Source organism: Odontesthes bonariensis, chromosome 14 (assembly GCF_027942865.1).
Source record: "Odontesthes bonariensis isolate fOdoBon6 chromosome 14, fOdoBon6.hap1, whole genome shotgun sequence".
NCBI lineage: Eukaryota > Metazoa > Chordata > Actinopteri > Atheriniformes > Atherinopsidae > Odontesthes > Odontesthes bonariensis.
The window spans coordinates 20,557,818-20,580,256 of NC_134519.1; the positions used below are offsets into that span (position 1 = coordinate 20,557,818).

A 22,439-nucleotide genomic window follows, 5' to 3' on the forward strand; every position below is an offset into this window, starting at 1 on the left:
TTCGCCCGCTAAGGCTGATGACAAAAAATTATTAAATTGGCTGTCTGAGCGTCTGAAAAATGAAGAGCCATCAACGTGGAGACTGCTTTTTATCTGAGTGAGCTCAGATGGTGGATGAGAATGTAGGTGGAGGAAAGAAGGGAGGGGGAAAGAGAGAGAGACAAAAAAAGAGAACACAGGGAGTAACTGGAGACCTGTTGTGCCGTCGTGGACTGTGGTGAATGTCAAGAACGGCTGTTGAAGTGAAGCTGAGAAATGAATTCCCCCTCACGTACTCAAACCACTCAAAAACACGATTAGACCAATGTGCTGATATCCAGCTTTACCAGATGGACTTTGTAAATCACAGAACTTCTCACCTTAACCATCAGGGAGCATCTAACAGTCATTACATTCGTATCATGTTTCCCCTCAGCGACTCTGCTCACCACAACCATTAAAGATTGTCCAGATTATTGGGCCATAAATTCCAGCCCTCTATCATTAACCCATAATGGTGCCTCTTGCAAGCTCTGTTCATTATCCTGTTTTGATTGGCTGTGTGAGGAAGGTTGTATAAGATGGTACGTCAGTACTGTGACCCATTATTTTGTTTTCCCTTTTAGGTTCTGACCACACATCTGAATTCTAGATGGCTTGACAAATCTGAGTGAAACGTGGTTACCCTCACTGTTTCTTTAATGTGTGTCAACTCTGCATGCAGCTGATCTGTCACCGTAGGTGTTAACCACACTCTGCTGTTCTCTTACTAAAGCCATCTCAAAGCATTGAATGTCAAGCAGGAATCGATCCGAGGACAGCTAGGCTCTATTTCTGCTTACAGTCGCACTTGGTTGTGATTTGTGAATGTTGATGTGTTGACACTAACCTGTGACACCAGTGGTGAAAGACGGATTTCCTTCAGTCTTTCCTTTGACGGCCTGGACCGAGATCTGGTACTCTGTTCCTGGATACAAACCTGTGGAAGGACAGTTTTTTTTTTTTTTCTGAATTCCAAATTGGGAGGGATCAACTTTATAATTCTCGAGTGGTTAATAAATTTAACCTGAAGATCATTCTGAACTTCTTTTCTTTTCCTTGTTGAATGCTAAATGTCTTTATCTTGTCAAGCCTAAAATCCATCCAAAATAATCTAACAAGAAAAAACACCAAAAATTTACTTTTTTGAAAGATGTCAAAAGCCACTATAAATGGAACCACTGTGTTTTGTACTGTTACATGAATATCATACTCTACCTATTAGGTACTGCTAATGTTAATGATTAAATATATAATATATATATTTGGGATATCATGGGATTTAATTTTTGCTTATTCACATTACATTATCAAATTATATGCAGTCGAAAAAAGGATTTTTCTAATTACAATGTTTTATAATGTACAAACGTTTTAAGATATAAAAGTGGGCATATTCATTGCATATGTGTGGTTATGTAATTTAATCTTATTCATTTAACTTTTTGAAGAAAAATGACAAATTCAAGCATTGAATATCATACCAAAACCAAAAGAGTTCTTAAGTTAAACTGATTTCGATGAGCAAAAAAGGCATACTATTACAGACTTTAGGTACATTTTAATTGAAAGATTACTATGTAAATTACCCATTGGGGGATAAATAAAGTATTTTTCTATTCTATTCTATTCTATTCTAAACCCAACAACTCCAGAAACGGTCACAAGAGTCTTCTGTGCAATCTTGTGTTTCTTTCTGTTAGAAGACTCACCCACAATAGTGTGTTTGGTGCGTGCCTCTTGGCTCCTCTGTACATTCAACTCCTCCTCCTGTCCTGATGGGTCGACGTGAGTGAGCTTAAAATAATCCACTTCAGCCTGTGGGTTCTTCCAGTCCACTTGGATGGAGACCTCTGTCTGGCCAAGGACTCGGACATCGTCAATAGTTGAGGCATCTGGGAAGGAGACAGGGCTTGTTGAAACCGGGTGCCCAAACAAGAACCTTATGCTGGAAAGCCTATGTTACAGCATGGGTAACGAAAAGCATGTGCTCAGCTCTTCCTTCACGTGTCCTCAAGCTAGGCGATGATTCTCTTGCACCTTGAAGTGTGCAATACCTAGGGAGGGTGCCAAGCAGGAATTTCCCTTTTAGCCATACAGAAAATATCAAAACCAAATGATGTTTTTTTTTTTTTTTTTGCTCTTTACAAGATCCAAATAATTGTTTGGGTACAATTAATTTTTCTTCATCTTTGCGTGGATGATATTATCAACATAATGTGAGGAGAAGTACACATGATGGCCTAAATGCACATTTTTCATTGTGAAAATGAATACCACTAGAGAATTAAGGTGGTCCTGAGGCGTAAAACACTATATGAGACAGAACACAATATCTAAACAGTTAACATATTTCCACATCAAAGAAACATCTCTGTAAAAAAAAAAAACTGTTTTGTGAAATTTCTCTGTTCTGTCTTTGTATTGTATGCTTTGCTATTGTGTTTTGCACCTCATCATGGCCAAGGTAGAATTGATTCTCAAACGTAATCATGTCAGGGCAGAGAAACACTGTAGATGACACAAGAAGATCCTGCAAGTGAGTAACTGTAAACTAATTTGGAAAGAAAATATATAAATCTCTTGTACTAGAAATGGAATCACAACAGTCACATTAACTAATTTGAATTGTTTAGGCTTGAGGCATAGGCTTTCTCACTTAAATATATCTTTCAACACAGCACAGCCTCTGAACTGAGGTAATCGACATTTCTTCATGTCATTGAGTAACGTGGTGCAGTTTGTGATCTGTATTAAAAATGGACTGAATTATTTTGGGTGTATGTTGACGATTAGAGGTTTAAAACAGGAAAAAGGATTACATAGTTTTAGATAAAGACATCTCAATGCCCCATCCAGCAGTTATATTAGGCGACCCAAATTAAACAGTGTTGCATGACCAAAAGGTCCATGCTGGGTTTGATTAAAATGCTCAGATTTTAGAATGCTGAATGTGGGACTGAAAGGACTGGCTGAGGTCAACTTTGAGTTAATTTAGCTTTAAACTGAACATGTAGAGCAGCACAGAAGGATGTTCAGACAGGTGATGTCAACGTTTTCACTGATTATCTTCTGAGAATCTTCTATAAAAACACTTTACAGACACACTAATACCTGAGGTTAATTCAAGTGAACTATAAAAATATGTTTGTATCAAATTATTTGTAACTGCAGTTGTATACAGAGGCTGAGCAACGCAGACATGCAGAGAGGGACATATACAATAAAATCTATTCGCCAAGTACATTTTGACTGGCCTTTAGTTCTTATTATTTGATTATAATTTCCACAATATTTATTTTAACTCTACTTGAGCACAGTCACATTAAATAACTTCATGTTAAAACTAACCCTGATCTATCATCAAAGCCACATTCAGACAAAGATTAGAAACACACTTTGAACACCTTTTCATGGAAAATGAATGAAATGCAATTGTTTTTGCATTCCAAAAGCCAACACTGGATCTAACTCATTGACAGGATGTCCTCTGGATTTGTGACATATGGTGAAAAAAAAGGAAAAAGAGACAGAAAAGAGCCATAAAACGGAACAAAAGAAAGGGGTTTGCATATTTTATGCCATCTTTTTTTGTTTTTCAGAGAAAGATGAAAACATTCAGTTAAAACCTCCTTTGAAGTAGACCATCTTTTGAAGTTAAAATGAAAACTACACAAACAGTCAAATGTGTGGCTCATTCTGTGTTCTCCTCACACAGCCATAAGCCAGATGATGTTGTGTTTTCTTATGCCCATGTGGGAATGCCATGCTCTGTGAGGTTTTCCATTCTAACCAGGGGAACCACAGGCCATAATCAAACTCGTCTCCCACTTTGTGTGAGTCTAGCTCACTTCCATTAATTCTGTCAATGAATCTCTTCCTCGACACATCTGTCTCCTACCACATCTGTGAACAACAGTTTACGTTAAACACATCCGTACAGCCATTCCCTTGTAATTACCATAAGATTTAATGTTTTAAAAAAAGGGCTCTTAATCAAAAACTAAGCAATGACAGACTTTCAGCATGTTCACTGCTTTTTAGCACATCATACTGAGCTGGATAAATGAAATTAAATACAGGAGAATGACTGCTCATCCTGCTCTTTGAATAACTTTGCTGTTGGGCAGCCTACTCGTTGGGGGCAACAAAAATGACGATGTTGTAAAATAAGTGAAAGCGCATGAATGAAATTACTTGTTAAGTTAGTTAAGCAGTTCCCAGATGGGGTGGAGATTTTGCAGACAGTCTGAGGAGCCAATAAATGAAGTAGTTTGATTAGATTTCAAGCTTTTTTGATACGTTTCATGAAATTATTATCTGTGGATCATAGACAAGCAATTCTTGGTGGTTGATTCATGAAAAATGAATAATTTTCAAATTGTTCAAATTATCAAATCAAATAATTAAATGCAAATGAGGAAATGCAGAGAAACAAGGTTTCTGCCCAACAGTGACAATGAGTGATATGGCTTTCCAAAAAACGCAGGTGGCAGCTTTGATCAAGAAGTCATCAGTTTCTGCCTGGATCTGAAAAGTCAGTGTATGTGTGCAGTTTTTTTTCTCCTTAGTCCACATTCTTTCACAAAACATTTAGGCGTTCTTTTTTCTTATTCTGCCATCCCATACATTCTTGGGTTTGACCTCCAATGGGACTTCCTAATCCACACAAAATTCTTGTAAATACCTGCAAGCCACACCTGGCCCCATAGCCTAATGACTCTTAAGAAGTCACATCTACCTAATCTCTAAACCACTGGCTAATTTAAAAGAAAAATGTCTCACTTAAGCTTCATTTAATGAAGCAAATTTTATTTTTTTCCATTTTTGGCTTTTTAGATTACAAGAAACACACGCCTCCTGATCCCAGCAAACTATGCTCACTTGTCGTGGCTTCAATAATGTCCTCGTCACTTTGGATCTCTTTGATGACGGCGTACACTTTGACGATGTAGGTAACCCCCGGAGTCAGTCCCGTGATGAGATAGGAATTTTCGGTGTTCGGAACTTGAACCTAGGATACAGGGGGTAAAAAATGTTTTTTAAGTAGTAACAAAAAATATGGTTCTTAATCATCAATTTGACAACGATCAAAGAACATATACCTGCTCCATGGCACTCTCTTCATTTTTGGGATGATATGTCAACACGTAATATTCTGCCCCTCGGACGGACTCCCACTCAACCAGAAGAGAGTCTTCAGTCTCTTGGACCAACCTCAGACCCTGAGGTCTGAAAACTGTGAGAGAAACAGAGGGGCAGACACATGCTGATTTTAAAAGACTGGTTGATAATAGAGATTGATAATGTTTGTTTTTAATCGACTGTAAATTGTTTTTTTCCTCTGAAAGTCTTTATGTTGTTCAACTTAACTGACAAGTCCACTCTAATAACTTGCTTTGTAACTTAAAGCAAAGACAAAGCTCTGAACCAGACGTAAGCAATCCATTATTTAGAAACCTGAGGGTTTTATTATTGTCAACCAATTGGAAAAATATGTGTATGTATATATATTTTAGGTGGTTAAACTGTACATGGCCAGTTTGCTTCAGCAGAGGTGATGGAAAACTAGGGGAAGGGTTGTGGGTAAGAATGGTATATATACCTATGGGGGAGTAGAATAACAAAACAGAAGCTAAAAGAAATAAGACAGCATGTCAGCAGTGTTTAGGAGGGAGGTTTTCCTTAAACAAGATGGGCTTTCTGTGGGTATGATGGACCGAAGTGAACGGCAAAGGGCAGTAGATTTTAAAAAGTAAAGCATTTCACAGAAACAAGGGTATATATTGAGGGTAAATTTGTTAAACGGGTGCTGAAGGAGTCTGCCATAACTCTGGCAGGGAAGGAATTCACATCAGGTTCAGATGCTGTTCCACAAGGCAGAGTCCGGAAGCTTAATGTTTTCCCTTAAGTGTAGCGGCCCTTTTCCATGCAGGAGCAGTTAATGCCCCCCTGTTGCTACTCTAGACGTGACTGTCAACAATCTTTTCCCTTAAATAATATGTCAGACCAGCTTGAGTGTATAAATTAACATGTTAAGACCGGAAAAGTGGAGTGTTAACACACAAGTTCGTGCTGAAAGGCAAATATTTTGTATTGTAAAGATGCTTTGCAGACTGCCAAACTACAAAGCAGCTGCTTTTAATCATGAAAGCAAACAATGATATCAAAGTACACCGAACATAAACTATTCAACCATTCTTCAAGAGCAGAATTGCCATCATCAGTCAGAAAGCAGATTGACATCCATCATCCAGGTGTTGAAATGGAAAGTAGCCACATAAAACGAAGAATGTTTCGACTGTTTTGGTTTGGGGTTCTATTTCTCCCGGCGCTTATTACCACTATTATTACTAACACCTAAAAACAACACAATGTATTTCTTTTCTTACCTCCCACTTTCCCCTTCCACCCTTACTTTTCCTCTGACACGGTGCCATTATTGATGTTGGATTAGGTTCAATAGCACCTACACGCAAAGCTGTAGATCTGTCTCTAGCTATTCTCTGCCACTGCAGGGAAAAACGCAGCTTGAGAAAATACAAGATTTGACATAGCTGACCTGCTACTGTGAAGCCTGAACCATTCATCCACTTCTTCTGGTTTGTAAGACTAAAAATGGCTTTGCTTAATCATTTTAAGGATTTCCTGCTTCAGAAAATAGGATGCGGACTATTGGTCAAATGTGGAGAAAGAAAAAGACAAGTACAGACTGATATGGAAAATTGTTTTATTAATCTAGAGAAAAGGCAGAGATTTATGCTGTTTGCTTGCAGCAAAGTTTTTAATATTGTGTAGAATTGATTTCCAGCATGAATTTGCTGTCCATGCCTGGCTGCCACTGCTCATGTTTCTGCTTTCCTGGCCTCAGATTCCTCCAAAATGCAATTTCGTACTATGCTCCTGAGGCATAGTTCAGTATTAGTGGTTCGGTGAGTAGAGCATTTAGCAGGAAAATTGAGGATTTTCCTGCGGCTTAAAAAGCAGGATTGAGTTGCGAGATGTTATATTTCTGGGGTATTATGTGACCTGATGTCACAGGTTGTCTGGAGGGCCAAAGATGCTGTGGTCATAGTTCAACCCACTGAAAGGGCCCCTTCAGCTGCTCAATCTGAAATAATTGTTGAGAGAAATGCCTTGAATTCCTCAGAAGCAGGCGACAGTGGTGATAACTGCCATCATTTTAAGTACATCTTGAAAGACTTCGTATAACAAACCAGGTATTGTACCTTTGTGGCAATGGGGGTGTAGAGGAAAAAAGGGATCTTTTAAGAAGTTCTTAAGGATTTTCATTAAAGATTCATTTAGGACTCAGTTTCATATACATATATATATGATCTATTTCTAAAGAAATATTTGACAATAGTTCAAATAATAAAAATCTGTTAAAAAAAAGTGTGTTCTTCTTGATGGCACTTTGCCATCAGCAATCAGAACGCCCTTTTACTGTTGATTTAAAAACCTTCCCTGAGCACCTGTATGAACATAATGGGAAATAACATGCCAGGTGATTTCCATTTGGCTAATGGATGCGCTGGGGATGATGACACATACAGCAGATCAAACAGATGTTTGAGGATGGCTGACAAAAAGCCAACTGTTTTTCTCTTTCCCTATTCAGGCAGGTTTTACAGCCCCCATTTCCAAAAACGTTGTGACTCAATGTAAATAAAAAGATAGTGCAATAGTTTACCAATCTCATAAAACTTTTTTTTTTTTTTTACTCTTTTATAATTATCATATCATCTTGAATCTGAGGGCAGCAACAGTTCTCAAAAGAAGTTGGGATGGGACAAAAGAATCTCTGACAAAAACATGGATGTAAATCAGCACCGGATGTCATGATCTTCAGCACTGAAATACATAATACTCCCAACTCCCAAAGTCTCCCACCTTTTTTTAAATTGAGGTTGTAAAAGTCTCTGCAGAGCTCCATGTAGCACCTGTTCTCTCTCTGTGGGATAACAGTTTCTTAGAACCACAGAGGTGACAAAGTAACAACGTTAATGGAAGCCTTGGCGTGAAGAGTTATTATCGGCACCACATGCATTTTACCTATAAAAAAGTTAATGGTCACTCAAATAGTTTTCTTCTGTATAGATTACATCACACGCTCATAGAAAACTTTTCTGAATAGGACGTGAACTGACCAGAGTGACATAACTCACATCCATGAAAATACAAGTTTTCCTTCATCATTCAATTCCTTCAGTAAATTCACTGAAAGGCAAGTTTTTCAGTTGAATCATTTTTCGCCTCATTTGTGAAAGGTTTTGTCATCATCAGAGTATCGGCAATGCAGGTTTAGTCCACCGTCCATGGTAACAAATTCTGATTCTGTCTAATTACCAGTGGGTAGGACCGAGGTTGAGGACACAGGATGTGTCTTTAGCATGTATCTGCATGCAATAAGATCTTTATCTCTCTCTCTCTCTCTCTCTATGTATCTAGGGAGCGATCTGCTCTGTCTCTAAAAAGTGAATATGTAGAGTACTTGGTTTGTGAGTGGAAAGAACTTTTCTGGGTGTCAATGTTTCCAAGATGTTCCTGGCTCTTGGTTTTGTTTTCATCTACACTGCGGGAGCCATTCCAGTCAGTTGCATCTTTTTTTTCATCCATTTTTTGTACTTCTGTCTCATATGAGACCTTAAGCAGTCTAATGCAATATTCACTGTATTGATCTTTTCAAGTTTCACTTTGATATAAAGTGAAAATATCTTACTCGAACATTCACTGAAAGTTTTAATAATGCGTAGCTTCTGACCAAAATCTGCTGACACAACTGATCATTTTATCGAAAAAGGACTGGTTTAAAGGTTTGATAAAGTTTTCTAGTTTCCTATCACAGACCTGTTAGGTTATGTAGACTATAGAAAACTGTGCAAAGGAATTTTTCAATGAATCTTGGACCGCTCACTGGGGCAGTTTTGAAAAGCTGGAGCCTGTTGCTCTTTAATCCAGTGAAACAAACAAAAAGTTAAAAGTAGATTTCTGAAAAAAGAACAGGCTGTTTCCCTGCCAGAAACTTTTTATTCAAGAATAAACTAAAAGTCCATGGTGCATCTCGTCAGATTCCAGATTATAATCCCACTTCACTGCCAGGCATCATTGCAATTCTTGTTACTATTCATTTATAATTTTCTATCATTGTCATCCATTTCTGTGGTATCCTGTTTCAGGTCGGGACTGTGAGCAAAATGGTCAATATTGTTGCTATAATGTGTTTTTGAAAACGTTTAGAGCACCAAACATATAAGTTTTTATGTATTTATTTCAAGGAGTGAACATATCACCTTGAAATTGTCACTGATCATCTGCACTTTTGACTGTTTAGTTTGACCTTATCAAAGAGAAACTGTAATAACGAGGAGTTATTGTCGGATAAACCTTTATTTGAATAACCTGCTCTGACAAGTCCTACCTACAAGTTTTTGTTTTCTTAAGTTTGGAAAGGCTGAACTTATTGACTGTTGAGACTTAAGACTGTTTGTTAGTGCACTGCATTTGTATTTCATAAATCAGCCATGACTTTGGCAGCTTATTTTGCTAATTAGTTGTCTTCTAGCACAAGAAAATGCCATTTAACACTATTAACAAGAAACTTGACTTTAATCAACGTGCAGCCTCCACGAGATCAAAAGTTCACAAAACTACATGCTCTCTTTGGACACACGTTCAAAAAATGATTATGCAATCCATAGAATTTATGTTTAGTATTTGAATAGCTTACCTGATGAACAGTCCTCCCCATAGAAGCCTTCATCACAGATGCACTGACCATCCACACATTGGCCTTTGTCCTTGCAGTCATTGGGACACTTTGGGGTGCTGCAGTCCTCACCAGTAAAGTGTGGGAAGCACACGCATTTTCCATCCACGCACTGTCCCTTGTCGTTACAGTCACCTGGACACATCAGCTGGCCACAGTCTGCTCCTGTGTAGCCCTGATGGCAAACACATTTTCCATCCACACATCGGCCGTTGTCATTGCACTCGTCAGGACAGGTGGACGCAGAGCAATCTGGGCCTTCCCATCCTGGGTTACAGAGGCAGCTGCAGGAGTCGTGTTGATAGGTACCGTGGCCGCTACAGCTTTTGTCGACACCTTTAAAAAGACATGGTTGAAAAGCTTGTACTGTTTGTAGCTGCTTTCATACCTCTAATCATCTAAATATGATATACTTATGCTTAAAATAGCCTGCTCACGATAAATAATGTTCTCAGAGTGTAAAATGAGTTATCCTGTATCTCCCAGCCCTTGCATACACCACATGTTGTCCTGTATGACTTCTGGGCCAGTAGCTGACTTCCCATCTCAGCCACCTGATTGTATTGGTCTTGACAGCCTACCTGCAGCATCTCCTCTTCCACAGCATCCCTGAGAACACTGGGTCTTTAGGTAGCTGACTTCTTCTTCCAGTCCATTGACTCTGTACAACAGAGACTTGAAGCTTTCCGACTCCTCACATTCACACGTGGGTGTTTTTAGCCTGATGTTGTGTTTGAAGATAATGTCATTCTCCCCTTTTTTTGTGGTGTCTCTCTGCAGGCCTAAAACAAGTGTCACAGTTCTTCTTCTTAGTCACCAAATACCACAAAGCAATTACAAGATGCTAAAATCCTCCATCTGTTATCTAGCTATACCTAGAGTTACCTATATAATTGGGAAACTAACATATATACATACTACAGTCATATTCCTACATCTACCTGCAATTGTTCTCAGTTGAATTGTCTTTCTTTATCTTTTAATTCTGTCTTTTCTGTAAGACCTGTTTCGTCCTGGGTTGGCAGACGGTCGAGTGTACAACTGGAGCTCCCTGGGATGTCAATTTTATAGACGTGGCTGAAGGTGACTCCCTGCTCTGGGGCTGCGGAATCCGGCTGGTTGTCCATGGAGCTTACATGGTGTGACAAGGCGCAGAGTAGGGCCACGAGGCCCAGGGCCCTCCGCAGGAGTCTAACGGTCATTGCTGCAGAACAAGTAAGAGCAGAAATTCATTCATTTTTTTTCTTTTGACATCAGGCGGGCAGCCACTGCACAAAGGACACATAAACTGTTGATGGCTTGTCGCTGGGTGTACATATGAGGCTACGGTCAAGTCTCATTGTGGAATGCAGAATTAGGCATGTGCCTAAAAGAAAAAAAAAGAAAAAATTAGGGAATCATACTTCATTTTTTTTCTTTTAAATTTGGAAAGCAATACGGGCATGGGGTGTCGTGGTCTGTGGGTTTTGTTGTGTTGGAGTTTGTACTTTGTTCAGTTACTTTGCTTGTTAAGTTTCTTGTTTTATTCAATACTTCATGCTCTCTTTGTTCATTCTGGTTAGTTTTGTTCCCTCTCACCACAGGTTTTTGTTTCTGACTGATACAACTGATATGCATTACTTTCCCTCAGTTTAATAAATACTCCCTGGTTTCTTTCGTTCAGTGCCAGATACTTGTCTACACTGTCATAGCGGCCCTTAGTCTACCAGTCATGTGTCTTCACTTGTACCTTGTATTTCCTGCCTTTGTAGAGCCTTTCTGTATTTTTTTAATACAGTCTCTGTTTCTTCACCTGCTCACCTCCAGCCTGTCAGTGCTGCCTGTGTTTAGGTTCTATTTCTCCTTCTCCTTCATCCAAGGATTGTGACATGGAGAGCACTTGTTAACCCCTTTTTCAGTAAAGCTCATAAGAAAGTAGTGATTGACTCCAAACTAATACTATTTCATAAAAGTTCTCTCCATGAAATAGTAAAAATGCAGAATGGTATTTTGTGCCAAAATGTCATTAAGTGTTCCAGGAAACAAAAATATCATTCTGCCAACTGCTTTGTCTATGTACAATGGAATATTTCTGAATTTATTCACCTTTTTTTTCTTAGAGTATTTTTTGTCATCAATAATTTTGGTGTTATAGTCAAACTGGGTTACTCCAATTCTTATGTTCATCACAAACTGGTCGTGAAAAGTCTTTTCCCGTGCACCTTCACAGGACAAGGAACAGTTTTAAAGCAGGTTGTATATTTTTATGAGTGTCCAAAGTCCCGCAGGAGAACTCTTTTCAGATCAGAATTTGATCCCTTTGCTCCAATAACAGAAAGTATAGAGGAGCCAATGTGAGTCTCCAGTGCTCTCAACTCTCAACTTGACTTTTCTGTTTCTTCAGACATGAATAAATGTAATTAACAGGTGCAGAAAACAACAAATTACTTCAATTACTTCACAGTTAATCAACACAACCAGCACCATATAAAGGAGTCTGAAAAATCGTTATCGTTGAGATTCAACCTCACTAAATTAAATATCTGATAAAAGCATGAATACTCCATTTACCTAGAGTGAAATAATATGGACTGAGCATTGGGTTATTGGGGTTTCTGAGAGTCTAAGGCAGCTGCCTTTTTAAAAACCCTGATTGATCAAGCAAATCAGTGGGAAGCATCAAAGAAAGAGAGATAAACACCTTACTGCAGACTTCTGGCACATCAGATTAACTTCAGGGACTGGCGATTGAATATTCCATCTGTTTTTGAGCACCGGTGTATACATTTTGTGCAGATTGTATCGTTGTTTTGAACTACAGAATGTGTAACAGACCACTGAAACTGTAGATGTTTGTCGTTGCGCTTGATTGCACCTGAGTCTCGGGGTGGAGGGAGGGTCACTTTTGTACTTTAAATGTTTCACGTAGAAGTGAGAACAGAAATACTGTCCAGACGATACACGAGTTACATTATATTCAGTGAGGCACACGACTGTATATTTAATCACGGGACACATTAACCACTACTGTGTGTGTGTGTGTGAATGGTTGCTCTTATTCCACAGTTATAGCAGCAGAAGGTGTGCATACATCGCTTTACTGGAGATCTTTTGGCTCTAAACTATGAATTGTGCTCAGTCAGGCGTTTTAAAGTTGCAGAAAGCGCAGGAGATCATCCACAGTGCTGATGTCATCGTTCCTAATGGCAGTGATGTCATGTGAACCTAAAACTTTGAAGCGGCTTCTACCAGAAAGTAAATTACATGCTTTCAAAATAGTGTGCCTGTTTTAAACTTCAGAAGGCCTTTTTTCGGCTCTGGTCTGAATTTAACTTGCTGGTGTAAAATTGGCAGAGGGAACTTCTGATCCAACCTTTCTAAGCTTGTGTGGTCTTTGGAAACACACAACCTCTGACAGAGTGAAGGAAAGATAAGTAAGAAAGTGTGTGATGGTTGACAAGTGGAAACTCTATAGTATTTTGCAGAAATTTAACATATATGTTTGACTAGCATTAAGTAATACAGTTCTGATTTGATAAACGTGCAGGAAAAGTCAGTAGCTTCAGTAGAAAATAGTAGCTTCAGACGGGGCAAAAAATAAAACTCTCTTCCTCTGCTTTAATTTCACTGTTTCTGCTACATTTAATGTAAAAGCAGAGCAATAGCGCACTGTTGTTTTGAAATTTACTCTGGCGTTTGCTCTCTTGTAGAATTTTTAAGAGGATAAACCAATCACCTAAACAAGACAGTTTCAAAGCATAGGCTTATTGAGCTTCAAGTGCTTACCCAGCTGGAAAAGTTGAATATCTGCAAAGCGAGAAAGAGATCCTAAAATCCCCTTGATTCCACACAGCCAGATTATTAAAATGTCAACAAGTGCACCAAAATCCCGCCAATCTTCCATTCACCAAGATGATGCGATTATCAGATTTACAGCTGTTTTTATGGGGGATCCTTAGACACTTCAAATATTTGACAGCTACTTTTCTTACTCAGATAGATTTGTGTTTATTTTAGTTTTTTTTAAGCAAAGTAAATGTTGGCATGTGAATCTTAAATCTGAGTTTCTAACTTCAGTAGATATTTGTGATTCAAAATACTCTGATCCTGTTTATGGGGAGACCAATAGATTTGGAATTACCACAACCTGTCTCTAATCGGTCCAAACTCAATAGTCCTGACCTTGTCTGGTTACATCCAAAGTCTAGTCGGCTGCTGCTGGTCCAAAGCTTGAGGTCAGAGACTGGTGCCTGTGCAAACAATCCAAGCCATAACATCTGGCAAATTGTTTATTCTACCCTATGTGGTGGTCAAAACTACTACTTAAGAGGATGTTTCATCAGTGGCCAAAACTTTCGACAGTAATTCAGAGATGTAGTTAAGAGACATTATAAAAAGGGAAGGACAGTAAAGATGAATAAACTGAAAAGTGAGATAGATCGAGTGATAAAGAGTGAATAGGTGACAGAACAAGTGATGGAAAGATTGTGCTTGACTCATCGTCTGGCAGTTGGCCACGTTATAGAGGGGATACTATGGTCACGGGTAATAGCACTGAGCTGTAGTGCAGAGATGCTTAACAAGCATGTCTATAGAACTCTGTCAAGGTTTTATTTAATGCTTGTCATTTTCAGATCCTTTTCTTGTTTCTTTTGGAACACATAGCATAAGCATATAGCAGAAGGTCTCTACTGACTGATGAGTATGTCGTGTTGTGGAGAAGAGAGGACTATGAAGGGATTCGTGGAAAAAGGAAATTAGGAGCAGTGAGAGACGGATAGATTGACAGGAGGATGGATGAATGGTAGAAGAGGTGGTTAAATAGAGAAAGGATGAGTGACTTGAGACACAGAGAGATTTGTTGATTGAATAATAATGGATGATGGATAAATGAATGTAGGAATGGATAGATGGTTGAATGTCTACAGTTTGTGAACTTGAACTTGAAAGATAATCAGATTTTCACATTTTCAGGTCCTAAAAGATGATAAAAGATGCCAAAATAATGAGATAGAAACATTACCCTTAGTGTTTTATTTAGTGAGGAAAATTTGTATTATACATTAGTAGCAAAAGGATGTGAATCTCTTGGATTAGTCATTAATATGAAAATTAATTTAGAATCAGATGTTTTTAGTCAATACAGTAATGATCAGGTGTAAATGAATGTCCTGATCATTGCAACATAGTTGGTGACATAAATACTGAAATGTAGATAATTCTGAGGGCTTCACGAGCTTTGAAACATCAGTGTAGTTAGATCAGTGGGTGCATATGGGTGTATATGTGATAGCAGGATGTATGGAACAGGTGGTGGCTGGATGTGAAACTTTAAAACCTGAAATAACCTTGTTGCAGCATATAGTGGCTGTGACAAAAACAAAGGCATGGCAAAAACCAGGACAGAGAATTTTCACACAAGCAGATATGTATTGGATGGACTCCAATGTAGCAGTAACATAAAGATGTTGAACACATGTTTGGCTTTTGTGTCCAATACATTTGTAACCTGAATGCACTTGACTGTCTCTAGTCACTCCAAAGCTGGAGCACACAGCAGGAAAACAGCATGGCTCTCTGTCAGCATAAGACCTGTCTTTCAAGCTGAAAGCAAGTAAAATTCAACATGTCCGTAAACGCAGTTAGAAATTCCTTCCTGACAATAACTTCTCTGTGTTAAAGCGGGGCTATGTCAGTAGACCTGTAAAAATGTTTGTTGACAACGTGTGGTGTGTGTTCACTCTTTTATAATAAGAAGAGGTGCCCAGTCCATGTGTGTACAGTATGTGAAACTAGGCCTTTACAGCAAACAGGGATGGGAGAAGGTAACCTCTGAATCAAATCAAATCCAAAGACACTTTTAACTGAAAGCATATTGATGTGCTCTAAATGTCCTTTAGAGCTTTGAAAACTGGGATTATCCTGAACAATGGATCATAAATATAAAGTAAGGAAGAAAAGACATGCAGAGACTATTTTTTTTTCTGAAAGCAAAAACCTTAAACTGGGACTACAGGGACAGAAAGAGAGAGGCAGCCGAAGACTCGGACGGTTTGAGAGAGAGAGAGAGAGAAAGAGAGAGCCATTAAGCCTAAGACAAAGGGCTGACTGTTTCACCAGGTTTCAGCTCAAGACTAATTTATTTGGAAGAAACCAACCAGGATGAGAATGAGGAGAGACAAGGTCATGCATGCCTTTATATGCGGTTGCAAACTTGTGGAACTCCTTTCCCTTCGCCTCTTCCTTCCCGACACAGCAGCTTGCAGACAGAACATGGAAACTAAAATGATAAAACGCGTCTGAGAGCAATTATTGTCTGAGAACCTAGCTCATATCTTCACGATTCTGTCTGCCTCCTGCTGCCACACAGACCGCAAGGAAACCTCGATAGAGACCTTGCTTTAGAAACACAGAGGCTCCATTCCCCCCAGTGAGGCTGCCAAATGAAAACCATTGCTGGTACCAACAAACCAACCAACACCAAAGTGTTGGTACAGATTTTTAAAATGTATGGCTTTTATTTAAATCTTCCATATGCTAAAGATGGTTGTCAATCAGTGATGGAGCTGTAAATTAAAAATACCCACACCATAAGTAGAGTTTTGATATTTCCATGAAAGAAGTCACATTACGCAATCTGAACACTTTTTACAAGCCACCCACTCAGGGTTGTGGGTCTTTCTCTATGTCCTTTGCCGCTCTTTGCCGCCTCCTCTCTCTATCATTTTGCACAGCTGAGGGCCCACATCTGTAGCTCATTTTGCAAGAGCTTCTGTGTATCCCCTGAGCCAGCACAGTAGCATTAAAGGTAGATCTACTGGATCAACAGCCCAGTGAGAATATCTATCACCCCAGCACACAGTTAATGTAAATATTTAGATTATTATCATAGTGGAAAAATTTGTGCGAGCAGCTTGGTAGACAGCATAGGATTATCGACAGTACAATGAGGCTATTTAGTTGATATATTAGTCACAAAAGATAGTTTTAATATGCTTTTACAGGCACTAAAAGCTGTTACGGCTGCTGCAATGGGAAAATAATCGTTCTGATTTATGTCACACTGTCTGAGGAAAAATAAATTCTTGACTAAGCTTCTTCGCTCATCCAAATTACAACATGTTTTCATGTTGAATATCTAACTCAGTCTGATTTTGTAATGTTTCTCTGTATTTGCTTTTAGTGTTAAACTCAATATATTCAACAATAGAGGGTCTGTCTTTGTCAGATTTCAACATCCTTTCATTATCATCATTAGTCAAAATCGTATAAACAAGTTTTATTCATGAACAGCATTTCCAGAGATTTTACCTGGAGCAACCCCAAACTAACTCAAGAGCAGTTTTGGTCCTGGAAACCAATAAATGAGCCTGTCATGTAACTGACAGCAGAGTCAAAGGTGTGCAGGTATTTGCCTCTGATCATGATATAAGACATTCGGAAGAGAAGGTGAAACATAGAAAGAGTAAAAGATAGACAGTGCAATAAAGGTGACTGGGAGTTTAGATGGATGTAAAGAGAGATGGGAGAGAAATAAAAGCTGAAAAAGAGCTGTAGAATTAACCGAATCTTCCGTGAGCAAAACTGAAGATCATGTATGCACTCATAACTTTCATCAGTGGCCTCAATGTAACCACATTTAAAAGTTATGTTCAAATTTACACTGAAATTAAACCTGCCAATAAACTTCCAAATGATGAGCAATATTTCAAATGCTTTAACAAAAGAAAAGACAATGCAAATTAAGCTAAAAGTTAGCATTTTCTGAGAAAAGAGACCAATTTCTAATTAGGCTGGCTTACCCTTGAGGGTTTTCTTTAGCTTTCTCCTCCTTTAACTTCTTTGCTTCTCTCTTTTCTCTGATGGACTGAAAGTCACTCTCCAGACCTCTCCCTATGCCACCTGTTGACAGGCCAGAGCAAGTGATTCAGAGATCTCTACGCTGCCAGTCACTTTGTCTCTCTCCCTCCCTTTTTAAATGGTAAAATCTCTCCAAATGCCTGTAGGCCAGTGGGCGGTCAGTCTGGGAGTGTCCCCGCTCCTCTTCTCCTTCAGTGGTTGAATGAAAAGGGTAAAGGACTAGAGGAGGAGGAGTGATCATTATGTTTAGTTCTACCCTTTACTCAAACATACTTCTCAACTTGTCTGATTGTCTAAACCATTCATCCCCTGTGTATTAAATGTTTTCTATGCCTGTGTGTTTTTAGTTGCTTTAGCAGAGGGATTTGAAATTAATCTATTTTGCAGAAGGATCTTAAACACAGTGACTGAATAAAGGTTTTGGTGAAAGTGGTATGGCTGAAGCCAAGATAAACCCAGAGTGGGTTTGGGATAGAATCAACCACTTGGGAGTAGTTGCAGCGTTGTTAGCGATGGAGATAAAAAAAAAAAGAGCACTTTGGGGTATTGAGTCCTGATAATATCTTTGAGGCACTCATTGTTGTTTTGAGGATTTGCAGTTAGTAACCAAATACTCTTGTCCTGATTTGACATTTATTGTCTTTAAAATGTTTTTCATATTGTTTTTAAAATTGGCCACCACTAAGTGTTCTGCGAGGACACATAACCCCTTCCTGTTGACAGGAAAACCACAAGTTTCAAAATCCTACCAAAATCTTTTCTTTCAGATGGTTCCTGTTAAAGAAAAGTAGAATCTCTGAGTAGGAAGTTTGTTCTGTTTCCATGACCAGTACCAAAGAACCCAGGTGTCAAGGTGAACAATAGTTTATGCTGACAGGGGCTGCTTGCAGAGCTGTGGACACGTGTCACACTCGAGTCCTAATTTTAATGACTTCTAAATTGACTTGATAAAGTCACAAGGGACCTCGAACTCGACTCAGACTTTAACATCAATGACTCGCGACTTCTCTTAGACTTGAGCCTTTTGGCTTGAAAATACATGATATTTCACAGTGAACAAAAAGCTGTATGTGTCTTTTTTTTTTTAAGTTTTGAATACCTTTTTTTAAATCAACCAACACAAAATTCAAATCAATTAACTTTATCAATTTCCAGTCCATTTACATCAACTACCCAGAATTCCCAGATCCAACACAACATACAGTTATGTCACAGAAGAGATTACTGGATCCCAGTTGGGAAAAATGATGCCTCGGGGAAATTAGTTTGCTTAACTAAATTACCAAGTGGTGAAGAAAAAGTGAACTGCATAATACAAAACATACAGGTAGAAAATTACGGACGGGGAGGCAACACCGTCCAACTTAATTTGATATTTGAAGCTACATAAAGAACAGTAAGTCAAAGCTGTCACAGTGATTAGTGGGTAATTAACGTAAGTACATTTTCAAGCTTGCTAGTTTAATAATGGAGGCTTTTAATCCAAGTTAAGTGTGACAAGTAGTCAGTGTGCTGTTTGGTGACATGGTGTCAACCACACTGAACATGGACCAAAGGAAGCGAAGGAAAGAGTTGTCTCAGAAGATTAGACACAAAATTATAGACAAGCATGTTAAAGTTACAGGCTACAAGACCATCTCCAAGCAGCTTGATGTTCCTGTGACTACAGTTGCACATATTATTCAGAAGCTCCACAGCACTGTAGCCAACCTCCCCGGACGTGGCCGCAGGAGGAAAATTGATGACAAAATGAAGAGACGGATAATACGAATGGTAACCAAAGAGCCCAGAACAACCTCCAAAGAAATTAAAGGTGAACTCCAAAGTCAGGGTACATCAGTGTCAGATCGCACCGTCCGTCGTTGTTTGAGCCAAAGTGGACGTCCAAGGAGGACACTGCTGTTGAAATCAAATCATAAAAAGACGAGACTGGAATTTGCCACAATGCATATTGGCAAGCCGCAAAGCTTCTGGGAGAATGTCCTTTGGACAGATGAGACAAAACTGGAGCTTTTTGGCAAGGCACATCAGCATTTTTTGAGATTTTTTGTCAGTAAGCTGTTCGTTGGATTGCAGACAAAAACCAGTATGCCACAGCATTCTGAAAATTCCCTGATGTTTATATGTAATGTTTATATTTGATGTGAAGAAATCAGGTTAGAACACTTCAATGCTGGTTTCTTTTTTTTTGGTCGGGGGTAATGTGTCATAAGGTGTCGAGCAGCTGAAAGTTTTGATATTGATTAACTTAGCTTGATCGCAAATGAATTGCCAATTGAGTAGATTTCCTTATTTGTTGAGATTTTCCTCAACAAAGATGTTTAAATCCAAATATTTTCCACATAAATGTGCTATCACTGGCTATACTTTTGCTTTAAAAAGATGTCATTGTGGGTGACCAAGTTGTCACGGTGAGTTAGTGAAAGTGAGTAATGGCTGAGGCTGGTTCAGATCTGCCGAAGGGACACTGGAGTGGAATCTAGCTGCAGCTGTGAGATGCATGCCCGCACAGTCGAATAGACCGCATACAATCAGTCAAAAGTATCTAAACGGGCCCAGGTGTGAGGATAAAAGTTATACACTGTCTGCTGTTTCATGATTGAAAATAAAGAACGGGGTGATTCAAAGTCATTTATCCATCCTAAGAGTCGGAACAGACAGTAAAAGCGATCACCATGTACTGTATGACACAATCTAGAGTAAAGTGGGAGAAATTGAACATTGTCTGTCGTACAGTGCCAAGACTTATACTGTTACTGGTAGATGTATGACTTGTTATATGGCTGAAAGTACTCTGGTGATAAATAATTGACTTGGAATTCCTCATTTTTATTGTTATTTGTAAACAACGTTACCACCACCAGCTGGACTGGTGAGTGGATGTGGATTCTAGTACATATAAATATTCACCTAATAACGCAACGTTAATGTCACCAGTTTATTAAATCAGCGTTAAAACACATCAACACATCATTACCGTGTTAACTTTGACAGCCATAAAATATAACATGTGAGCTCTTTCCCCTGTGTTTAGCTGTCAGCGCCTTCTCTTTTGCTAAACTACACTAGCTGCAAGCTACAGTTTCCAAATTATCTCTCAGAGGTGTCAACAAGAAAGAACATAGATTTTCCAATATGTCAAACTGTTGCTTTAAATGTGGGTTAAACTACATACTCACTAACAACAGTGTTTATCCTCAAGTCTGGAACAACTGTGAGTAGGTAGAAAGATGTTGGATACAGAGCATGTACTTAGGATAAATGTGTCCTCTGTCCTTGCATGTCTATGTGGGTAAAGTGATTCAAGCAGTTCTGTTAATTATCTGAGATCAGTTTAGAAAGTTTCACCTGATAACTGACTCTACAATCTGATGTGCGAATGGATTCCAAATTATCATCAGTAACACAACAAACACTACAAATGGATATGTACACCTGCATGAGCACATATACACACAAAGGGATAAATCACTCAAAGAGAAAACATCAATAACTTTGTCACAAATGTTATCAGGTATTGAAATAGTGTAAACGATGACAGTGCTCTCACTCATTTTGAGAACAATCAGAATATGAAAAGACGTTTCAGAGTGCTTGGCTGTTTGATGGACGATATTGATTAAGTTTAGGACTTAGATCCTTTATCATGCAGAATCACAACTTCCCGCACTCTTGCAAAGAGTAACTTGCTGGAGCTTTGTAGTCCTGCACAAAATAGACTTGAGTGTATTAAACCCTATCATCTCTTTCTGAATTAGCTATACATTTTTTTTCCTTTAATATTTCAGCTAAATAAATAAATTATTCTTTACAAAACAAAATTAATCCTTGCTTTCAGCAAACATGAAGAATACACAAAATGTCAAGATGATGTAAAAATCCATACAATCACAGTGTTGCAGGGACGTTCTGTGTGGGAGTTGATTACATCCACAGTGCTTCATGGGACAATGAGAAACTATGTCATGCATGTCACCATATTTTAAGGAAAATGTGTCTGTTTCCTATTGTGTGTGTTTGTTTCATCCCATGCTGGGAAACGTACCCCACACAGATGTAACAGAACTCTTCGCAGCAGGGGGAATTTTATATTATGTTTTCTTTAAAGTGATGCATGTCTGTACCCTGCTTCCTTTCTCTAGGAAAAAAAAGGCACACTGAGCTGTTATTCGAAGATCCCACACACCTTTAATTTACTTTCTTTATTCGTTCCAGCTCTGCTTCTCCTCAACGGGAAAGCTGACTCTAGAATTAAAAATAAGCCCCCCCCCCCTTAATGGTATCGAAATATAAACCACGGCACGCATAAAGGTCAACACAGTGGCTGAATATTTGCTGTCTAATCCTATTAATTTGGCTTGTGTTTAACAAGCTTTTGCAGATTAGTTTAATTAGCATCTGTCATTTTATATTATTGTCTGCTCCCTTGGACTCCACCATTAAAGTAAAGTTGAAAATGTTATTTTCCTATTACCTCAGTCCTCATACCTTTTGTGATAAAAAGGCATTTATCTACCAATAAGCAATATGCACAGAGATATTTTAAGATTCTGACACCGAAGTGGAAAAAAATCATTTGACAGATAGCCCATACTAAATAATTAGCAACATTTTCATAAATATTTTTTACCTGTTTTTTTTTTTCTTTTTTATTACTCTTTAATGCCAGGGAAACAATGATATGTGCTTCCTAAAAATGCTCCTATCAGTTGTGAAACTTTCCAGTCCCACATCTCACCATCTCTGAATGAGCACATTGAGACACCTTTCGCATAAAAAAAAAAAAATTGTGTTTGTTTTTTGAAAAAGCTGT

The 22,439-nt window shown here is 38.6% G+C and overlaps 1 protein-coding gene across 1 annotated transcript in view; it reads right to left on the reverse strand.

The window, feature by feature from the left end:
• The window catches only part of tnn (tenascin N), a 39,091-nt gene extending 21,380 nt beyond the window's left edge, over positions 1-17,711 (reverse strand). Inside the window, exons 1-8 of the mRNA XM_075483423.1 lie at positions 17,569-17,711; positions 10,791-10,991; positions 10,369-10,569; positions 9,749-10,123; positions 5,124-5,257; positions 4,903-5,032; positions 1,731-1,913; positions 869-958 (exon numbers count right to left, since the gene is read on the reverse strand). Of these exons, the coding sequence (XP_075339538.1) occupies positions 869-958; positions 1,731-1,913; positions 4,903-5,032; positions 5,124-5,257; positions 9,749-10,123; positions 10,369-10,569; positions 10,791-10,989 (1,312 nt within the window). The 5' untranslated portion in view covers positions 10,990-10,991; positions 17,569-17,711. The remainder of the gene's footprint in view (positions 1-868; positions 959-1,730; positions 1,914-4,902; positions 5,033-5,123; positions 5,258-9,748; positions 10,124-10,368; positions 10,570-10,790; positions 10,992-17,568) is intronic.
• Positions 17,712-22,439: the final 4,728 nt, after the last annotated feature.